The 22,760-nt window shown below is 45.6% G+C and overlaps 1 protein-coding gene across 7 annotated transcripts in view; it reads right to left on the bottom strand.

Moving 5' to 3' along the window:
- LOC138300721 (WASH complex subunit 2-like) overlaps positions 1 to 22,760 on the bottom strand; it is a 780,011-nt gene that overhangs the window by 713,597 nt on the left and 43,654 nt on the right. For all 7 annotated transcript variants that reach the window (XM_069240414.1, XM_069240416.1, XM_069240417.1 and 4 more), the window contains exons 5-6: positions 21,798 to 21,891; positions 3,341 to 3,402 (exon numbers count right to left, since the gene is read on the bottom strand). In XM_069240414.1, coding sequence (XP_069096515.1) covers positions 3,341 to 3,402; positions 21,798 to 21,891 — 156 coding nt within the window. The remainder of the gene's footprint in view (positions 1 to 3,340; positions 3,403 to 21,797; positions 21,892 to 22,760) is intronic.

The following is a 22,760-nucleotide window of genomic DNA, read 5'->3' as shown; positions in this document are numbered from 1 at the left end:
GAAACCATATCATGCACAAGTGTGCAAGCTGCAAACACAAAAGGTACAGACCAGTTTCTACAAGCTTTTATGGTATTTATAAAACTGCTCATACTACCTGCTGAAAATTAGGCTAATAGTTGTGTGACCATCACCAGTAATAGTTCCTCTATTGTTATCAGTGGGAATCAAACACCCCATTGAAACACTTGACTCTCACAGGGTAACGAGATGGAGCAAACTAAGGCCTACTCAAGGGAAGTGGTGTGGGCTTGTAATCACCAATCATCGGGATACAATAATAACACTCAAACACTTATTATCCAGTCAGTACTTTTCCTTTAGAAAAAGGAGAATATATTTATTAGACACACACACACACTACTAAATACTACACAATAATTTACAAACATACAACGTCAGATGGCATAGACCATAGATAACATTGTGTAATCACTGGTGACCCCCTCTGTGGAACAACAAACCATATCAAGTGAGTTTTAACAGTTGTTATGTAGAAAGGACAGTACTTTTGCATGAGTCATCATCATAACAGCAATAATGATGAATCAATAGAAAAGTATGCAATCATCATGAAAACCCAATAACATAATTTATCAGTAATAAACGTCGTGTATGAGCATTCTTTCAAATACTTGGCATTGGGCCTTAATGGTAAAAAAAAACCCTAGAGGATATCATAGTAATACAACAGTGTGAAAAAAGAATTGCAATGTGGCCATTCAATCATAACCTAGAGGGCGTAACCAGATGAACAGTGCATTGCACCTCTTCAAGCATTCCTGGCCTTCTGAAATGTTACCATACACAAGGACCCTAGACCGAAAAGGACTCCCAGCTGTGGGGCAAAGGCTCCAGTCACGAGAGAGCTTGAAAATGCAGGAAAGGTGAGGATTTTGTGGTTCACCACAACTTAGGGTAAGGACCTAGCAGATAACATAAAAAACAAGGTCATAGCGTGCTGAACAATTTAGTGGTGGTTCCGTCATCCTGAGACAACCAAAGGCTGCAATATGGCCGAAAAGGCATTTATATGTGAGGCCCCGCAAAGCATTATGGGACGATGTTATTGCAAGCAGTGAATATTAGAGCAGCGCCTCTCCCGCTGGGCTGGGGAGAGCAATGTCAATTTCTCTTCGGGTTGCCCCACCCAGGCTGTCCAGTTGCTGTACTTGGAATAGGAACACATGGAAGGTTGAGGGGGGTACAGCAGCACTGGCCCCGTCTTCTGGAGAAATTTGGGGCCCAGGCATGGGGTCCTGGGCCCCTCAATTGTGGAAGCCTTGGGAAAGAAGAACAGCGCTTCTCTGCACCACTGCAGCACTCAGGGTCAGGGATGGAGTCCCGGCCCATTAACAGATATCAGACCAGGGGGTGGGGTCCCAAGGTGAATTAGAGGAACGGGGAGGGGACTGCACGCTTGCCTTCTTCCTCAACTGAATGAAACCCCACACATCTCCTTAGCCCCAATCCAGAGTCCTGGTCCACCCTGGGGAAATTTCAATGATCTGGTGGTGAAGACCCACATCTTCTGAGGGAGGAAACATAGGTCAAAGGTCGTTAAAATTTAGAATGCCATAGCTGGAGCCCCATTGGTCTAATTTGGATGAATATGGGCTCATTTTACTCCCGGAGGCAGTTGCAACAACCTTCCTCTCCTCCAAAGCAGTGCCGTCCTCAAAAGGTTGGACTTCTTGTCTCCCTGCACAGGTTCTCCTTTGTGGTTTTGTTGATTGGTGGAGAAAAGTCCAGGCCTTTCTCTCAATTAATCCTCAGGGGGTTTAATGATGCTAGCCTCACTGGGCCTTGGGGAGCCACAGTGGTCCAGGGGCCTGCAGGGCAGAGTCCTGGGGGCTGAGTGGGGATCAGGGGGTTCTTTCTTTCAGTTGTTCATGGAAGTTCCAGGATCCAGCAGCAAAGTAGGTAGAACTTCAGCAGGCAAGAGAGAGTCTTCCTCTGGGGCATGACTTTATAAAGGGGAGAGGAATGTGCCAGAAGGAAGGCACCTCTAACCAATCCTGGGTTACCACATCACCTCTCCACCCCTGTCCCAACCCTCCTGCCCAGCATGGTGGGACAATCCAAAATGGCATCATCCAGGTGCCACTGGTCACATAAGCTCTTGGGGTCTCAGCTCCACTCCTCGCTAACATCACTGCCAGGGCCTTGCCCACAGGAATTTCAAATGGATCCCCGCCCCCGCCCCCCCCCCCCCCCCCCAGTTAGTTGGCACCAATTGTCTGGGTAACCTCCTTTGTTCAGCTAGTTTAGACAGAACCATCCCTGGAGTAGTGTGACAGCTGGGTGATTGATACATATCATTCCGTCCCCGCCCCTTTCCTCCGCAGGAGCTAGGTGAAGTAGTGCTAATTGCTCTGTTTGTGTGGGAGAGACCTTTGTTCCTGCTGCTGGAGAAAATGTAATTACTGGGTAGAGCAGGGTGGCACAAGGCCTGGGCTCTGATCCTGAGCAGACCCAGGAAAATATGGAAACTCTGAACGACCCAGCAGTTATCATTTTGGAAGTTACAAATTTGGTTTTCCACACACAGGTTACATTCCAATTCAAGAAGACAATGGTCTCTGTAGAGGCCAAGGGGAAGTGAAACTACATTCTAAGGCAGTTCCTTCTCTCTGTTATAATGCAGTGTCACTACAGGTAAAACAGTAAAGCTTACTGACTTTCCCTAATAGTGTACACTACTCTTATGTGGCCTATCCCAGGGGAATACCTAACCCTGCAGAGTCCCCATTGCGCCAGGCTACCTGTGTGTTGTTAACGGGTTGCACACAACATCAGTCTCCCATGCACTGCCCGTACATGTGTGCATATGTGTAACCAGCCAAGTGCCCCTTGCCGTTGCTGCTTCACAGTGGACTGGTCTTAACAGGCAGACACTGGCGGTAAACATGTGCAGTATGTTTACCATGTGATTACAGCGTGTGAGAGACAGGTAGTGAGACTCAACCAAACCCCCACCCCCCTGTCAAAAGTCCAAAAACCGTATGATCAGAAAAGCAAAAAAATCCAAGTGTACAGCACAGGCAGAACCCAGTGCAACACTACCAGCATCTCTTCAAGGGCCCACCACTGACTGAAATCGGTCATCTGCGGCATAAGCAGGAGCTCAACATGTGGCGTGATGTGCTAAGTTTGTATTTGTTCCTCTCATATGAAGAAGAGTGAGCAGGTATCAGTTGGCCAGAAGAAATCAGGAAGGGGGACTTGTTTTCATTGGTCGAAAAATAAAATAAGCAAAACAAAACAGCTTAAGACAAAGATCAGGATAATATGTTTTTAAGAACACACAATTGTGAATTAGCTCACATTTTTTACTTACCTGCTCTTCCTTTTCATCTTCACTGTCAACACCACTGGCACGGTCACTGTCTATTGAGTCTTCTGTTGTAAATAAAATAAATGTATTATGTTTATTCAAAATGTATTAGTTGAATACAAATATATCACCTCACAGTTAAAGATGGCATATTTAGTGCAAAGAAGCAACCACATCAGCATATCAGTGATCAGAAAACTTATTTACCTTCAGAAACACCCTTTCTGGTGGTTACTCTAACTGCAAATTCCTCACCTTAGAATATTCCCCATGTGCCATCCTGGATCTGGAGATTTTTGAAGCAGTGTTTCCGCATACTGTTGGGTGTAGACATGCAACTCTGTGCTGGCTCCATAACGGCCCAAAAAGTGACAAGAGGAGTCAAATATAATCACCACTACTGCACACTAATGTCAGTTTCTAGTTTTTTCCTCCTCAGAGCCCTCAGTTGCAGAGTGTGAACAATTGTTGGATACAGTGTGTCGAGGACTAACATGGTACCTTTTACTTTAAAAAGAGGCCATTCCACAAAACTGGGATGGAGCGGGCAATGAGGAATCTATGGTTAGTTGTCAAAAACATAAAGGAGGGCTTGAATGGTGGAAGATTTTATGTAGGAAGTGGTCCTGTGCATATTACTCCCATATAAATCAAAGAAACATGAATGCACAGTTTCAAAGGAGATCGATCATATATCAATCTAACCCTAGTCCAGGAGAGATTTAAAAAACAGTTCCTGTGGGTGACCTAAATCAGGAACAAGTGCCCTCACTCAACATGCGTCAACATCAGGTTTGCTCCTAGTCAGACCGGCACTGCAATGTCTCACAGGCCCCATGTAGGGGCTCTTTACCGGAGATCTTTTGAAGAGAATTGCCGGAGGTGAAAGCAATAATGTGGGATTGGTGAAATGAACATGAAATGTTAAAATTGACTAGAAGGACCATATAGTGAAATGTTTAATGAGAATAGTTAGAGCAACAATTCCCTCATTTCGCGAAGTCTGATACCCTCCTTACAGCACCTCTGGAGAGCAACAGGCACACCTTCTGTAGCAGATGGATAGATGGGTCTATTGAAATCGGCTATGGTGGTAAGCTTTTAAATAATTAGAAAGATCCATCTGTCAGGTAAGGTGGATCACCAACTAGAAAGGAAGTGCTGGATCCTGTCTGCCTCTGGGTGGGCATGCACCACTGAGGGCAAAGTAAAGTGGTTTGTTTCCCAATGTATCATGAGACAAGGGCCTGGAAGACTGATGCCCCTGCCGACCCACATGCTGCATTCACAATCCACAAACATAGCCTAGAAATGGCTTGGCTGTCTTTTGCCTCGCTGGTTGGGAAGTTTGTTTGTGCCTAGACACGCAACTGTCTTTAAAGCGTTCCAAAGCGGACCCAGCCTTCTAACTAAAGAAGTAGGAGCCAACAAAGGGCATGTCCATCAGGATAACCTGCATATTGCAGGAGAACCGAGTAAACCTCATCCAGGCATGTCAACAAAGGACCACAACGCTACGAACAGCCTTGCCAAGGCAATCTGTGGTAACCAATTCTCAGTGGATAAAATATTTGACCACATTCTTCTCATCATATATTGTCTGGCCCAAAGAGGTTCTAGGATTTTACGGGACTGCTGGCAATATCTTGCTGCCCAAGTCACAAAGGGCACGGTGCATCAGCCCAACAGACAGGGTGAGTTCACAGACTACAATGCAAAAGCATCAATCCTTTTATATTCTCTACCCATAGGAGTGGTGGGAAATTAATTAGGATTCAGTTCACTGTTCAAGTCCTGCACAACAAAGCTCTATGGAATGAGATGCTTGATGAGAAAATCGAGGTCACCAGGTACTGGAGTATGACCTCTGGTCACCTGCCTGTTCAAAAGCAGGCAATAACATGGTCTTGACCATGTAGCTATCAGAGTACCTTGAGAGCACCATTTGATTTAGTCTAGAGGATAGCTCTAACACTAGCACCTCCGCTACCCTCCAAACCACCACATGAATGAGGCACGCTTACATTTGTTGTCAATGTGGTGAGTCAAGCTCTGTCTCAGGAGTGGTGTCAGTCCACTGGTGATCACTAAATCAAGGAATAAGGCATCAAAGGTGTAATGAGGAAGGAGCAAGTCAGCCACCTCATTATCATCATCAACATCAGCAACATCAGCAACATTCTGAAAAAGCACTGTGCTCTGGAATAGGGTCAGCATCAGAATTAAAAGCTAATGGAGCCTCTGTTGATAGCTGGGACACAATAGAGTCAGGCTATCGGTCAACCAGAGGTGCTTTGTAATTGAGTAGCACAAACTTGGGCTGATGCCAGATGTGGGGTCTGATATTGTGGTGAATCCATTTTAGTTATTATTGGTACTCAGGAGTTCAGCTTAGCCTTTTGGCTTGAAGGCCTATGCCCCATCACCTAGTGACTTAACTTACTTCACTTGCTCTGTTTTATTTCACTTATTGTATTATTTCTTCTAAGATGGCTGCCATCACAACCAGCTGTAGGTACAAAACATCAATATTCAGCCGCTTGCCCAGCTGTGAGTGGAGTGATGAATCATCATGTATTCCACCTTCAACATACCTACAAACAGACCCCAGGGGACTCCATAGCACAGTCGGCTGAACTTAAAGCTTTTATCATGGCACTGGAACATACAAATCCAGAACAGCTCACATTGACTGTTTGTGATTCGTACTACTGTGTCCAGTCCTACAATGATTATCTCAATCATTGGTGGTTAAACTGGATCAGAGATTCAAAGGGAAACACTTTAAAATACAGAACTCTGTGGGAGAGGGTGGCTGATCTTAAAGATAAGCTACCAGATGCTCATGTAATACATACACTGGGTCGCCAATGATTAGGAGTACATGTTATTGGAAACACTTAGACTGATGAAGCTGCCAAATCCGCAGTAGCTACGGCTTCTGTTGCTGCAGTGACTCATTCTCTTACAATATTGGATAATAAAATTCAGGCTGCTGTGAAAGCTTCAGCTGAGAGCAAGCTTCTTCCAAAAGCATACCCTACAAAATATTCCTATCATATTAGTGTACAGAATGCTGCCTTTGTGACAGTTCCTGGGGTGAGAGATCGAGCGACCCCCAAACAAGACAAAAGATTAGATCTCATCAAAGCAGCGCATGAGGGTGTTGCATCTGTTCATGCTGGGGCCGCAGCCACAATACCGCTCTTACAGAAATGCTTCTGGTGGCCGGGTTTATAAAAAAAGACCAAGCAATATGTTCTTGCTGTGACATTTGCCAGGAAATAAAGGGCTCTTACATTAAACGCCCTCCACAGACATCCCTCTTAGTGTCCAAAAAGCCACTACAATGTGTGTGCCTGGACCAGTGTGGTCCCTTACAACCGGATGGTGCATATGAATACATCTTAGTCGCTGTTGATTCTTGTTCTAGAATCCTGTGTGTATGGCCACTGACGCTCAAACTGTTATAAAAGAGTTGCTGGTCTTCATCGGTACATATGTGGTTGCAGCATTCCACTCGGACCAGGACCCTACTTTGCCTCTAGGGCATCCAGGGACACCATGAGGACGATGGGTAATGAACTCCATTATTCTTCCCCATATCTTCCTGAGGGTAATTCTGTTGTGGAGAGGAGGAATTGTGACTTAAAGCAGTCCTAAACAGCAAGAGTATTAGGTTCAGGCCGCCCTTGGCTTCATCACCTACATGGGGTCCAAAGAGCACTGAATAATCTGCCAAGACATCCCTTGGGGGCAGTGGGGGGTGCCCCTTACGAGGCCCTCTTTGGGATACCTATGTATGTCCCAGATCTAGATGGCCCTGGTATGGTGGCGGCAGATACACCTTTTGACATAAATGAAGGTCTCATTGTCTTACGGGAGCTTCAACAATTTTGTGATGATAATTCATCCGTTAGTGCTGCCATTTTAGGAACAAGGGAGTTACCAACAGCTTCTACAGGCTGGATTCCTAAAGTTGTGGATCTGGTTTGTGAGAGGACGGTTGTGAAGAAGGACTTTGGCCTATCTTACAGAGCACCGCTTTCAGTCCTGGGAATATAAGGCACCAGAACTGTATTCTTACCACCACTGCCAGGTTCCAAATGGAAGAGATTTGTCTCTATTGACAACATCAAATTGCATCACGTGGCTGATCCTGCAGAGTAGACCCCGAGGCTCCTTGGATTGGTCCCGGTTTCCTCTCACTAGATATACCTCTTCAAAGAAGAAACAATAACACTTCTGAATATACCATGGACAACAATGCTACAAATGCCTCCTAGAGCATGGGGAGGGTGGAGAATGAGCATCTGCTAATTTATATTACCACTTCACCAACAAGAACTGTCCAAGATGTGGCTGTCTGTTACTCCAATGCAACACAAACTAACAACATTGTCTACTATGAACCTCCACGAGAAGTGGATCGATCCACTAATTTGGTACCAAGCGCCGGTGTTTGTACAGATTGCTTCTGGATATTTCATCCACATTGATGACTTTTCTACAACTGAAACTCTTTCAGGTAAGCTGTACATATGGCTTAAGAATAACTATTTGGTTTATCCATGGCATTATCTGTGGATACTACTGACAATGCTTGCCTTTCTGTTATGGATTGGTTTAGTGAGTATTTTCTTTCTCTTGAGAAATGGTCATTATCTTCCTAAAAGCTCTTCTGTTGAGCGAGTGGATAAAGTTTTAAAGTCATACCTTTCCCCACATAGGGTCAGAAGAGACTTGTCCCTTGTGAACATTTCAGCAGCACCAATTCTGGATGGGACTGTTTGGGATAAAGTACCATTTGACATAGATGGGCCTACTGAGGTTATCCAAATACCTTATGTACTCAAAATTTCAATGACTGATGCAATTACGCCTGGTGTTTCTGATGATTGGGATGTTAGAACAGTTGATTCTATGCTTGCTCAATTGCAGGATTACACTGTATTTGAAAGTGAAGATGTGTACATGAACACAGCAAATTATGGGAAAATGTTCTGTTACCATCATTGGGGGCATTACTTTCTGCACCGAGCATCTAGACAGAGTAGTATGTAATTACACACAGACGGAACATTGGTCATCTCCATCTATGGCGAGCCCCAAAACATATGTAGCTAAATGTGCATATTTGTCTGGGCATGACAATACAAATGCAGAGTCATATTATTTCAAATTATCACCATCTAAAATGCGAAGGATTTTGCTGACCAACACCAGATTCCTTTGTTTCCTAACTTGCTGTAGGTTATGAATACTGGAAGAGCATTATAGATGTGAAATCTTTATGGGGAACACAAGATTGGTAAATTCAGGGCAGGGAAGCTTTGCATAGAGCATGCCTTGTTCCTATACAAATGATATTTTTAAACAGCAGTTCAACAATCATCCTACCTAAAGTTAGCAAAAATAAAAGAAATGAATGCACTCAGTATACCCGCACCAGCCAAATTCATCAATTGGCAATTATTCCTGATTTGTCACCAAGAAAGAACTAAATGTTTGGGTTCAGAATGGTACCTTTAATTCCACACTTTCAAGTACCGGCAGGTGGTTATTGCAGCAAAAGACACAAATAGGTGTCAGGCATGTTTTGATACTTCCTCAGGGGTTTTCAAGATTAGCCGGTCGGACCCTCGCTTCGTCTCAGGTCTGCACTCTGGTATAGTTCAATATACAGTGTGGGTAAACTGTGTCAACAATGGTTACTGTAGAAAAGTACCATCTTGCCTGGCATGTTACCCCCATATTTCACTGTATATATGTTGTTTTAGTCTATGTGTCACTGGGACCCTGCCAGACAGGGCCCCAGTGCTCATAAGTATGTGCCCTGTATGTGTCCCCTGTGTGATGCCTAACTGTCTCACTGAGGCTCTGCTAACCAGAACCTCAGTGGTTATGCTCTCTCTGCTTTCCAAATTTGTCACTAACAGGCTAGGGACTAAATTTACCAATTCACATTGGCATACTGGTACACCCATATAATTCCCTAGTATATAGTACAGAGGTACCCACAGTATTGGGGTTCCAGGAGATCCCTAAGGGCTGCAGCATTTCTTTTGCCATCCATAGGGAGCTCTGACAATTCTTACACAGGCCTACCAGTGCAAACTGCGTGAAATAACGTCCACGTTATTTCACAGCCATTTACCACTGCACTGAAGTAACTTATAAGTCACCTATATGTCTAACCTTCACCTGGTGAAGGTTGGGTGCAAAGTTACTTAGTGTGTGGGCACCCTGGCACTAGCCAAGGTGCCCCCACATCGTTCAGGGCAAATTCCCCGGACTTTGTGAGTGCAGGGACACCATTACACGCGTGCAGTGTACAAAGGTCACTACCTATGTACAGCGTCACAATGGTAACTCCAAACATGGCCATGTAACATGTCTAAGATCATGGAATTGTCCCCCCAATGCCATTCTAGCATTGGGGGGACAATTCCATGATCTCCCGGGTCGCTAGCACAGACCCCGGGTACTGCCAAACTGCCTTTCCGGGGTTTCCACTGCAGCTGCTGTCAACCCCTCAGACAGGTTTCTGCCCTCCTGGGGTCCAGGCAGCCCTGGCCCAGGAAGGCAGAACAAAGGATTTCCTCAGAGAGAGGGTGTTACACCCTCTCCCTTTGGAAATAGGTGTGAAGGCTGGGGAGGAGTAGCCTCCCCCAGCCTCTGGAAATGCTTTGATGGGCACAGATGGTGCCCATCTCTGCATAAGCCAGTCTACACCGGTTTAAGGATTCCCCCAGCTCTGCTCTGGCGCGAAACTGGACAAAGGAAAGGGGAGTGACCACTCCCCTGACCTGCACCTCCCAGGGGAGGTGCCCAGAGCTCCTCCAGTGTGTCCCAGACCTCTGCCATCTTGGAAACAAAGGTGTCTGTGGCACACTGGACTGCTCTGAGTGGCCAGTGCCAGCAGGTGACGTCAGAGGCTCCTTCTGATAGGCTCTTACCTTTCTTGGTAGCCAATCCTCCTTCCTTGGTAGCCAAACCTCCTTTTCTTGCTATTTAGGGTCTCTGCTTTGCTTTGGGGAATTCTTCAGATAACGAATGCAAGAGCTCACCAGAGTTCCTCTGCATCTCCCTCTTCACCTTCTGCCAAAGGATCGACCGCTGACTGCTCAGGACGCCTGCAAAACCGCAACAAAGTAGCAAGACGACTACTAGCAACCTTGTATCGCTTCATCCTGCCGGCTTTCTCAACTGTTTCCAGGTGGTGCATGCTCTGGGGGTAGGCTGCCTCCTCTCTGCACCAGGAGCTCTGAAGAAATCTCCCGTGGGTCGACGGAATCTTCCCCCTGCAACTGCAGGCAACAAAAGACTGCATCACCAGTCCTCTGGGTCCCCTCTCAGCACGACGATCGTGGTCCCTGGAACTCAGCAACTCTGTCCAAATGACTCCCACAGTCCAGTGACTCTTCAGTCCAAGTTTGGTGGAGGTAAGTCCTTGCCTCCCCACGCTAGACTGCATTGCTGGGTACTGCGTGATTTGCAGCTGCTCCTGCGCACTCTTCCAGGATTTCCTTCGTGCACAGCCAAGCCTGGGTCCCCGACACTCTAACCTGCAGTGCACAATCTTCTGAGTTGTCCTCCGGCGTAGTGGGACTCCCTTTTGTGACTTCAGGTGGACTCTGGTTCACTTTTCTTCCAAGTGCCTGTTCGGGTACTTCTGCGGGTGTTACCTGCTTCTGTGAGGGCTCCCCGACTTGCTGGGCACCCCCTCTGTCTCCTCATCCAAGTGGCGACATCCTGGTCCCTCCTGGGCCACAGCAGCATCCAAAAACCCTAACCGCGACCCTTGCAGCGAGCAAGGCTTGTCTGCGGTCTTTCTGCGTGGGAACACCTCTGCAAGCTTCTTCACGACGTGGGACATCCATCCTCCAAAGGGGAAGTTCCTAGTCCTCTTCGTTCTTGCAGAACTCCAAGCTTCTTCCAACAGGTGGCAGATTCCTTGCACCCTCACCTGGCATTTCCTGGGCTCCTGCCCACTCTCAACACTGTCGCGACTATTGGACTTGGTCCCCTTGTCTTACAGATACTCAGGCCTGGAAATCCACTGTTGTTCCATTGGTGGTGTTTGTTCCTCTTGCAGAATCCCCCTACCATGACTTCTGTGCTCTCTGGGGGTAGTAGGTGCACTTTACACCTACCTTTCAGGGTCTTGGGGTGGGCTATTTTTCGAACCCTCACTGTTTTCTTACAGTCCCAGCAACCCTCTACAAGCTCACATAGGTTAGGGGTCCATTCGTGGTTCGCATTCCACTTTTGGAGTATATCATTTGTGTTGCCCCTATACCTATGTGCTCCTATTGCAATCTATTGTAACTTTACACTGCTCGCATTACCTTCTTGCTATTACCTGCATAATTTTGGTTTGTGTACCTATATCTTGTGTATATAACTTATCCTCATACTGAGGGTACTCACTGAGATACTTTTGGCATATTGTCATAAAAATAAAGTACCTTTATTTTTAGTACTTCTGTGTATTGTGTTTTCTTATGATATTGTGCATATGACACCAGTGGTATAGTAGGAGCTTTACATGTCTCCTAGTTCAGCCTAAGCTGCTTTGCCATAGCTACCTTTTATCAGCCTAAGCTGTTAGAAACACCTCTTCTACACTAATAAGGGATAACTGGACCTGGTACAAGGTTTAAGTACCTCTGGTACCCACTACAAGCTAGGCCAGCCTCCTACAGTTACGCACCATTAGTAGCAGGTAATGAAAAACTTAGTCTCCCTATCAGAGGAAGCAGACTTGCAGGATGTCTTGGTAGGTCTAAGAAAACCCCATCCTAAATGATTCCTGTATGTCATATACAATGAGATCTGGAAACTTTCTCAAATGGAGGAAGCTGTACGTTTAAGGCAGATAGATAAGTAAAAATATGGAAAAGGCTTTTGATGTTGTCGATAATGGCATGAATACTCTGTCCAACAGAATATACACACTTAACATAGGCCCTCATTATGACATTGGCAGCATTATACCGCCACAACATACCGTTGCAGTGGCTACCAGCTGCCAACCGCATTATGACCGTAGACGGAATACCGCCAGAAGGCTGGCGGAATTCCGTCAACGGTCATGGCGGAGGACAGCGTTAAGGTGGCGCTGATGCCAGCATCAGTGCCACATGGGCAAAACACAGCCGACTCTATCATGTTCCATGATACGGCCTGGGGGTGTTTTGCTGGCGGACGCTGCTGCTGGCAGCAGCGCCATAGCTAGTCTCCTGCCAGAGTACCCCCTGCAAGCAGATAAGTCGGGTTCTCAGACAGAAGACGGGGTGGGGATATTGTGTGCGTGTGTGGGGGGTTGTCTGTTTTTGTATGCGTGCATGCGGGTGTGGAATGCGTGTGTGTATGACTGAATGCAAGTTTACTTGTCTGTTGTGTGTCGTGAATGCGTGTGTATGTTAGTATGTGTTGTGGTGTGTGGGCATGTATGAGTGCATGCTTGGGTGGATGTGGGTATGCAAGTGTGTATGTGTGTGGGTGTGTGGATGTCGGGGGCAGGAGGGTGGGGGAGGGGGTGGGGGGACCCCTATCAGTGGCAGGGAAAGAATTCCCTGGCACAGATAGTGCCTACCGCCATGGCTTTCATGGTGGTAAGATTGCCACGAAAACTATGGCGGTAGGCAGGCTCATAATGCCAAGGGTGGGATTGTGACAGCCGCCGGGGCTGGAGAACGAAGCCTCCAGCCCGGCGGCTGTTACCACCCTGTTGGACAGAGCGGTACACTGGCGGTTTGGCTTGAGCCAAACCAAACCGCCAATGTCATAATTTGGGAAAAGGTACCGCCAGCCTGTTGGCAGTCCCTTTCCCCAAATTACCGCCGTCCGCCAGGGTCATAATGACCCCCCACCAATAGTGTCTTCTGCAATTGACATCATTTAGAATGCTATGTCCCTTTTATAACATGAGCAAAGTCAGCTGCGTTCCATCATGCAGTTGGGTTGGACATTTCAGAGTCTGAAAAATGGCTGCTTTCCATAGAAATATATCAACACTAATGACTGCTTTGAATTTGTCCAGGGAGCATCAGATAATGGCTAAAATGGAAGCAGGTTGTAGCATGCTTAACATAGAAAAGTTAGAAAAGCTGCCTTTTCCGTAGCAGAGACACCATCAACAGTATGGCTCATACATGGCGTTATAAATCTGCCAATCTCCACCTTTCGTTTCACCAAATGTTTGCAACATTTTCCTGTGGTCAGATACGAGCGGCTAGGAAATAGCTATATAAAAGAAGAGTGGAAGTTGACTTTCGAGCTCAAAGGTCGAAACGGCGAAACAGAGTTCTTTCTGAGCTGAAGCGAATGTGAGACTACTGTTAGTCAGTCAATGATTTGCAAACAAGTGTCACTTCACAGTTTCTACAATGCAGGGGTCGCAAATTTGGCATGCTTTCTGAAGGATACTCCCGTCCCTTTTATTTGTTCAGCATTTCATATACTTTCGAATGGAAGTTATGTGGTCCTGAACAAACAGAGCTGTTGTGGAATGAGACCAGGAATTGCCTATGCAATTTCGTTGTCTCAGATTGTAACTTGTTGAGGACATGTTTTACCTCCACTCCACACAAGAGATAATAGTAGCAGAAATGTGGCCTCATGTTGATACTACCAATGTAAATTTGGACAAGCTGAGTGGACTAAAGGCGCTACTGTTCCAAAAACAAGTGGCGTTGACATCGGCCAAGGAGACGTATGCTCTCCAGATAGCAAGATCATCAGCAGAGATACAATTCCTATTACCTACCAACTTCCCCAAGCACTTTGGAGAGCTGATCTGCAGAATTTTCAACACCTCGAGCACTGCAGTGATTGTACACTTCTTTAAGGCTGTTGTGTCTGGATTTGTTTCTATCTTCCAGACTGTCTTCAGAGTCACTCCTTCAGCTATCCATTCACTCTTTTCAAGTGTATTTGAAGGGTTTCCTGTGAATTTGGCATTGACTGGCAGAATACTACTACTGCTATTCCTAATAAGCAGTGGTTGTGCTTGCTCAGCTAAGCAGAGTGACGGAGCTACCACCAGTCCAGCTGTGTCGTGGTCGCATGGTACAGTTCTTTGATGCGCCGTTGCTGGAAGAATTGGAGCATGCTTGGTCATTGTCATTCTGACCAGTCCAGTGGTGTGTGCAATCTGTATTTCATTGCATCTGGTGCCTCCGAGTGTCTACCTTCGTGTGTCTCGCTTCTAAGCCAGTGCCTCCTGTGGACAAGGAACTCCTGATGTTCCCAGTGAGGGTTCATTCACTGTTGTGCCCCATGAGACAGATTGATTCACAAGGCCACTTATGAGCCACTGCTTGTGAACTATTTGGCTCCTACGGCATCTGGGACGAAAGATGGTGCTGCCTACGGGAGTAATCCTGCGTGTAAAGTACCTGTGCACTTTTGCTCCGTGGATCCGTCAGCCAATCTAGTGATCAATTTGACATCTGACAATGTGGAGTGGGATGCACTCCCATTCAATGACTTTGAAGACATTCTTTAAAACCATGATTATTGTTGAATGATTCAACCATTAGGCTTTTTCAAAATGGTTTTAACTTTTCACCATATTATCTCATTAATTCGGCTCACATTTGGCCTGTTGTGCTTGTCATGGTTGACATTTTATCTTTCTGGATGTTTTAAGCTTAGTTTTTAATTAGATTTTAGACATTTCAGCTCAGAGCATTTTAGCTTTGGACACATGGACCCTTGCTAGAGAGTAAGCATCCTTGTTTTGCCAATGGGAGGTTGTGGTGAATCCATTTGAGTTCTTATTGGGACTCAGGAGTTTAGCGTGGCCTTTTGGCTTGCAGGCCTATGCTCCATCATCTAGTGACTTAACTTACTTAGCTTGCTCTGTTTTATTTCATTTATTATATTATTTATTTTAAGATGGATGCCATTGTTTATATTTTATAAAGATGTTTTGATTTTTATTATCTGTAAAAGGGTCATTATCAGGGTCATGATCAGTATCTACATAGGTATTGTTATCAGGTCTCTTTCTCACTTACTTCCGACAGGAACATGATGTACACCTGTTGGGGATTGTTTATATAATTGTCGCCACAAGTCTGCCTCCTTATCAGTTTTTTTTAGGAACATACCTGCGTTAGCAATGTTACATGATCCATATAAATATATCTCACACGGACAAGGTCTTTAGAGGAGTTCCTTCCAGATGCAATCTACACTGCATGTCACCCTGCTGCAGGGCTCAGCCTTTGTGTCACCACAGAGTTTGACCTAGATACCTCATTCCAAGGTAACAAGGGTAGGGTGGGGGGCCTTCTCATGGACATGGTACTAGCAGATTAGGTTTATCATAACTAGCTCTCATCAGGTTAGAGATCATGTTCTCTATGCTAGGAATTTTATATCTCACGTATATATTGTAAGATGGTGGAGGTCTTTATATTCACAACTCTCATCTTCACAATTGTTTCTTCTACTGCTCATTATCCTAATCATATGCGTTGTATCACAGATTGCAGTCTTTTCAATAAATAAATTAAAAACTTTGCTGGATCTCCTTCACTGCCTGTGTGTGACTTGTTTCTAACAAGAGAAAAGGGTAACTTTTGTTTCACCACTACTCCCCTCAGAGGTCTAATCTAGAGTCCATGCGTAAGGCTGCCAGAAATCACCTTTGCTTACTGAGTTCTACTGAGGTACTGCTAGTGAGCCGGGAGGGTTGGGCCGACAGTTGCGACTTGTTGTAGGAGTGGTTTGGTCACCTACAAACAAAAGTGCTGTCACCCCTAAACCAGCATTCTCGCTTAGGAGCAAGAGTCCAACTACAACAACATGGGCATCAGCACCAGTTCATCCACTGGCATCAGAGTGGCCAGAACCACTGTGCATCATGGGTCTGGAGTAAAAGTCTGCAGCGGAGTTGGTAAAGGTCCGGTAATAGTGCACCCAAGTAGGACATGCTAGAGATAACCTGACTGAAAGCCCCTGTGGTTCAGTGGGGCCTAAAGTCGCAGCAGAGGAAACATGGACTCTTTGAAGGCCTTGATCTGCTGCAGGGTTGACAACAGCTTGAGGAACCCAGTGCATGTTGGGAGCAGCTAAGGAATCAGCTCAGTGACCTGTGGCCTTGACAAAATATGATTTGCATCTTGATGCCCATGTACCTTCTCTTCTCTTTGGATTCAGAGTAATGGGATGGGGTTAAATTCTGATTTGCTTTTTTAGGTTTGCAGTTTGTCTTGGACTTACTGGAAGACTTGGAGTGGGAAATGGAGCCATGCCAGGAGCGGCCCAGAGACAAACTGTGGGCCAGTGACTTAGAGCATGAGTGGAAATGTGTGAAGGCCACAACCTCTAGTGCTTAGTGACATACTGCTTTGCTCCTAGTCTCAAATAGAAAGAGAAATAAAAAATAGAAAAATTTACATCTGCTTTCTGCAGCATGACTTGATTCCTGTAATTTCTGGTGGGGACATTGTTCCCTAGCATACTGAAAAAAATTGAGTCATCTGAAAGCCCGCCAAATGTGGGAGAAGGGCATCAGATCTGTGTTAGAAGGTTGGTAAAGGAACTGAAGTCACTGCTTATAGCTGGCTTCACTCAGTCACTTTCCTGACAGGTTGGATCCAATGCACAGCAGCACAATGCCAGCTACATACATACAGTACCACTGATTTGGAAAATGTCAAGATCTATACTGGCACCTGGGGACTATTACAGGGTGAATATTCCATTGCCAAGGTAGATTTACAGATGTCTCTTTCTGTACACCATCACAATGGCAAGGAACACCTAAAATAATTGATTAGTGATATAGAAAAATGCATTGTCTGTACTTCTTGGATGACCAACCCCACTCTTAAATTGTCTACCCACTACATAAGAGTCAGATTTCACAACTACAATAACATTTGTTCTGGAAAATAATGATTTGGTGTTGCTCATGCATGGGCATGTTTTTATTGCAGCACCTAATCAGAAAGCGTAATGTGTGCCTCAAGCCAACATCATTGGACTGCATGCTTTGCAGTTCAAGGTCAAAGATTATCTAGATTATCTTGTAGATCCATTTATATGCCTACTCACACACTACACAAAAACCCAAAGCATATGCTATTAGATGGGAGCTTGCTTGGTTGAGAAGATGTTAAATTGCAGAGTGGCCTAAATAGTAAATATTTTGGCGTTGTTGAGAGTAACCATAGTGGAGCTCTTTTCCTGACACAAGGTAACTGCTGCTAAGCAGGTGATGGAAGAAAGGGTGAGGGACAGAAGGCAAAATCTTTACCTTCATTTATTTTTGTGTCTGGTGCTAAGAATGTTGGTTATGTTTGTGATCTATGCTGAAAGCACTTTGGTCATGCTTAATGCGGATTGAAATTCACTCCTCACGTCACTGTGATTGAGCATAGGGAAGAGTAATATACAGCTATGTATTTGGACTTGCCTACCATCCCAGAGAGGGCAATGTTGCTGCTCTTGGTTGGATTTAAGCACAAGAAAAGCAACCCAGAGGAAAGCAATAATTAAGGCAGTGAGGGTAAATGTTCTATTCAGTCCTCTTTTGAGCCACAGAAGAGTACATGAGAGTGCCGGTTCACAGGCATCCAAAGAAAATTAGATCAGCTGAGAGAGGAAAAAAGGAGTAACCAATAGGATGTCCCGGATTAAAGGTAGCCATTATAAATGCTCTTTACAGTCCACCTAGAGACAACATAGAGTAATGCTGAAGAATGGTCTGGCAATAGGCAGCCACTGAAAACGATCTAACAATGGAGAAGTAACCCACAGCAATGCACAAAAGAAACATGACTGTGGCACACGTTCTTTAAAGTTTTCCCAGGAGGCACAGGGAAGCAACCCTACGGCATATTCTTGTTGTAGCCAGTCAAGTCCCAAAGGAGATGATGAAGGTGCAGATCTACAAACAAATAAAACTAGACAGACTTGAGAAGGAAATGCACCTGGTCACAAATAGCCTAATGCCCAATCCTTACAAGTCACATTCAGGTCTTTGACAGCAAGAAAGAACAGTGCCTGGGAAATTTCAGCATCTGCTTTCCCCAGGAATGTTGCTTTTTACAGGCAGACGTGCTCAGCAGAATAATTCCGGACCAACAACCCAGAAGAATGCACTTTGAGGCTGTAGGAAAGTACCATCTTTCTTGGCATGTTACCCCCATTTTAACACATATGTCAGTATGTTTTTGCCTGTCTCACTGGGATCCTGCTAGTCAGGACCCCAGTGCTCATAATTTATGCCTAATGTGTGTGTTGTCAGTAGTGCTTAACTGTGTCACTGAGGCTCTGCTAAAGAGAACCTCAGTGCTTATGCTCTCTCTGCTTTTAAATTTGTCACTATAGGCTAGTGACTTCATTTACCAATTTCAATTGGCACACTGGACCCCCCCCTTATAAGTCCCTAGTAAATGGTTGCTAGGTGTGCAGGGCATTAGGGTTCCAGGAGATCCTTATGGGCTGCAGCATTTCTTTTGCCACCCATAAGGAGCTCAGACAAACCCTTCCACGGGCCTGCCATTGCAGCCTGCGTGAAATAGTGCACACACTATTTCAAAGTAATTTTCACTGCACTTAAGTAACTTATAAGTCACCTATAGGTCTAACCCTCATTTAATGAAGGTTAGGTGCAAGGCTACTAAGTGTGAGGGCACCCTCGCACTAGCAAAGGTGCCCCCACACAGTTAAGGGCCAATTCCCGGGACTCTGAGTGCGGGGACGCCATTACACACATGCACTACATATAGATCAATACCTATCCGTAGCTTCACAATGGTAACTCCGAATATGGCCATGTAAGGTGTCTAAGATCATGGAATTGTCCCTCCATTCCAAATCTGGTATTAGGGAGCCAATTCCATGCATCCTGGGGGCTCCACCATGGACTCCCAGTACTGCCAAACCAGCTCTGAGGTTTGCATTGCAGCTCCAGCTGCTGCCACCTCACAGACATGGTTCTGCCTTCCTGGGGTCTGAGCAGCTCAGTCCCAGGAAGGCATAATAAAGCATTTCCGTTGGGAGCAGGGTGTTACACCCTCTCCCTTTGGAAATAGGTGTTACAGGCTGGGGAGGGGTAGCCTCCCCCAGCCTCTGGAAATGCTTTGAATGGCACAGATGGTGCCCTGCTCGAGTCAGCCAGTCTACACCGGTTCAGGGACCCCAGTCCCTGCTCTGGTGCGAACCTGGGCAAACGAAAGTGGAGTGACTACTCCCCTGTCCATCACCACCCCTGGGGTGGTGACCAGAGCTTCTCCAGTGTCACCCAGACCTCAGCCATCTTGTTTTCCAAGGTGTGGGGACACTCAGAAGGCCTCTGAGTGGCCAGTGCCAGCAGGTGATTAGAGACCTCTCCTGATAGGTGCATACCTGATAAGGTAGCCAATCCCCCTCTCAGGGCTATTTAGGGTCTCTCCAGTGGGTTTCTCTTCAGATTCTACTTGCAAGTTTCCAGCAGGAATCCTCTGCAACTTCTACTTCATCCTCTGACCTGGGGTCGACCGCAGACTGCTCCAGGAACCGCTGAAACAGCAACAAAGTATCCAGAAAGGCTACTTTTCCTCTGCAACTTCAGCTCCAGCCAGCAACGGCAACAGTTTCCACGGTGTGCACGCTCTGGGGACTCCCTGTCTTCACCCTGCACCAGAAGGACCAAAGAAATCTCCCGTGGAGTGACAGAGTCACTCACCCGCTCCTGCAGGCACCTTCTAAGACGACGACCGGTTCTCTTGGACTCCTCTCCTGGCAACGAGGGTGCTCCTTGGAACACAGGTGGTGGACCCATTCGACACAGACTGTTCTAAGATCCTGCTGTCCCTATTTCAAGGAGGTAAGAGCTTGCCTTCCCCGAGTATGACAATACCCCCGTGCATCGCATCTTCTTCACCTCCTGAGGCCTCTGTGCTCTCTATTTGCAAAATTCCTTTGTGCACAGCCTGGCCCACGTCCCCAGCACTCTATCCTGCGACGCTCATCTCGCCGAGTTAACCTCCGGCCGCGTCGGACCTTCCTTTGTAGTGCTGCACCAACCGCATTTTGCACCTCCTTTCTCCCCATGTCCTGGGACTCCCGTGGGTGCCATGTGGTCGACTGAGGACTCTCTGAAGTGCTGAGAGCCCCCTCTTCCTTCTCACGCAGAGTTGAGGCACCCTTGTCCCTCCTGGGAACAGACAGCGCCACTTTGATGCAAAACGCGACTTTGCTGGAACCAAGGCTTGTTGGACGAATCCAGCGCCAAAACTCGCCTGCATCCAACATCTCTACGTGGGACATCCATTTTATCATGCAGGAACCCGCCGACATCTTCCTTGGGTGCATTTCTGCAGTATTCGTCCAACCGGGGACTCTTCTTTTGCACCCTCTTCTGGGTTGGCAGGGGCTCCTGTCCTTCCCGGAACTTCTTCTGACTTCTGGACTTGGTCTCCTTCCTTTGCAGGTCTTCAGGTCCAGGAACCCACCATTTGTTGTTTGCAGTCTTGCTTGGTTCTTGCAATAACTCTAATCATGACTTGTAGTGTGTCCTAAGGAAACTTGCAGTACTTTACTGCTACTTTCCTGGGCTCTGGGGTGGGGTAATTTACTTACCTTTACTGTATTCTTACTCTCCCAGTGATTCTCTACACACTACACTTGTCTAGGGGGGAATTTGTGATTCACATTCCACTTTCATAGTATATGGTGTGCGTTGCCCCTAGACCCATTTTCTCCCATTGCATTCTATAGGATTTCCTACTGTTTGCATTGTTCTATGACTATTTACTTGTCTAATTTTGGTGTCTATTGTACATATTGTGTATAATACTTACCTCCAGAAGAAGTATTGTCTATAAGATATTTTTGGTACTGTGTTACCCAAATAAATACCTTTATTTTTGTAACACTGAGTATTGTCTTTACTTGTGTATAAGTACTGTATAACTATAATTGAAATTGCAGGAGCTTTGTATGTCTCCTAGTTCAGCCTAATACTTGATTACATGCATCCATGATAAATGCCCTGAAGAATCCACCTAGGAGCAGCAGGTGAGCAACACAAAGGAATACACTAGTTAAAGAAAGCTGTGGCAAAATTTCGTTAAAGTCCAACCAAGAGAGAAGGTGTGATATAAAGATGCTGGACTTTGCTTGTGAATTATATTTTCTTGATCAAGAAATGCATTATACAACACTAATAATAACAAAAACATATTTTAAAAAGGCTTCTTTACCCGATTTTGCTGGTTAGAAGCATTGCAAATAACAGGTGTTACTATCATCAAATGTAATGGTGCTCAATGTATTAGCATGGAAAACAGAGGAGGGCTTTTCAGATGGCCTTGCAGTGATTCAAACCTGTGGCCTGCAAATCACAGTGGAAATCAGCAGCAAGCCTTTAACTAAATGTGCTAACTTTCTGGCTTATATGCAGTAACAGCGATCACAACTAATGTAGTAGTAAATGGGTCAAACAAATCACCTTCACTAGAGAACTCTCCGAGACCAACGTCTTCTTGTTCCATGAACAGCTGAGAGCCGATAATGTAGGGTAATGGTCTATCAATATAAAGGTCCTGGAAGAAATAAAAAATATATTTGTCAAGTCTCATCATTCAGCCAGGTTCAAGCAAAATAGTAGAGTAAAAAGGAAAGTAAGTACCTACTGGGGCACCCATAAAGGAATCGTCACTTCAGCCATTAAAGGATTCCTTACCTCACCCAAACAACATGATTGTTAAAGAACAAATAAAGTAAGTCAAAAAAGACAGACAGAGCTTCTATACTTTGGAACGCTGACTTCTAGTATGGGCTAGGTCACATGGAAACAAACCTTTGGTACAGGCCAAATCCCTATGCCTCAAACTATAAATATAGGTATTTTAAAAATTTGAAAGTGAAACATACAGTGTGCTGTCTAGTACCGACATACTTTCATGCTCAACCACACTTTGTAACACAACCTGGTTTTAGTAATCAAGTCTCAACTAAATTCCTTTCACACTACTGCAACGTGTTTAAAATGCTCCTGGTATAATTAGAAAAGCTCTCATTTAGGTTCTCCAATGCCCCTTACAGACGGAACCGAACTGTGTCACAGCTATAAGCATTATGTTGTGTGTGCTTCAGCCACTATTATGAACATGGATTTTAAAAAAACAGTTATTCGGCTTAGAGTCAGTCAGAGCAGTGAAGAAATGAGCTTTGTTTGTAATAGTTCTGGAATTAAAACAGTGGAAAATCAGGCTCCTAGGACTGAGCTTCTTGATGCCGATTCACCACGAGTGTCTGGTGATCCCCAGGTCACCAGATACTCGAGGGAGGCAGTGAAATACCCAACTGACGAGATTGTAATCTCTACCACCACACTCAGGTTTTCGGATGGGGGACGTCATCCCCCAGCTCCCCAGTCAGCAAAGGTCTGCGTAGGTCCATGGTGAGAGAA

This window comes from Pleurodeles waltl, chromosome 6 (genome assembly GCF_031143425.1).
Source record: "Pleurodeles waltl isolate 20211129_DDA chromosome 6, aPleWal1.hap1.20221129, whole genome shotgun sequence".
Taxonomy (NCBI): Eukaryota; Metazoa; Chordata; class Amphibia; order Caudata; family Salamandridae; genus Pleurodeles; species Pleurodeles waltl.
This window is presented reverse-complemented; position numbering and strand designations above follow the sequence as displayed.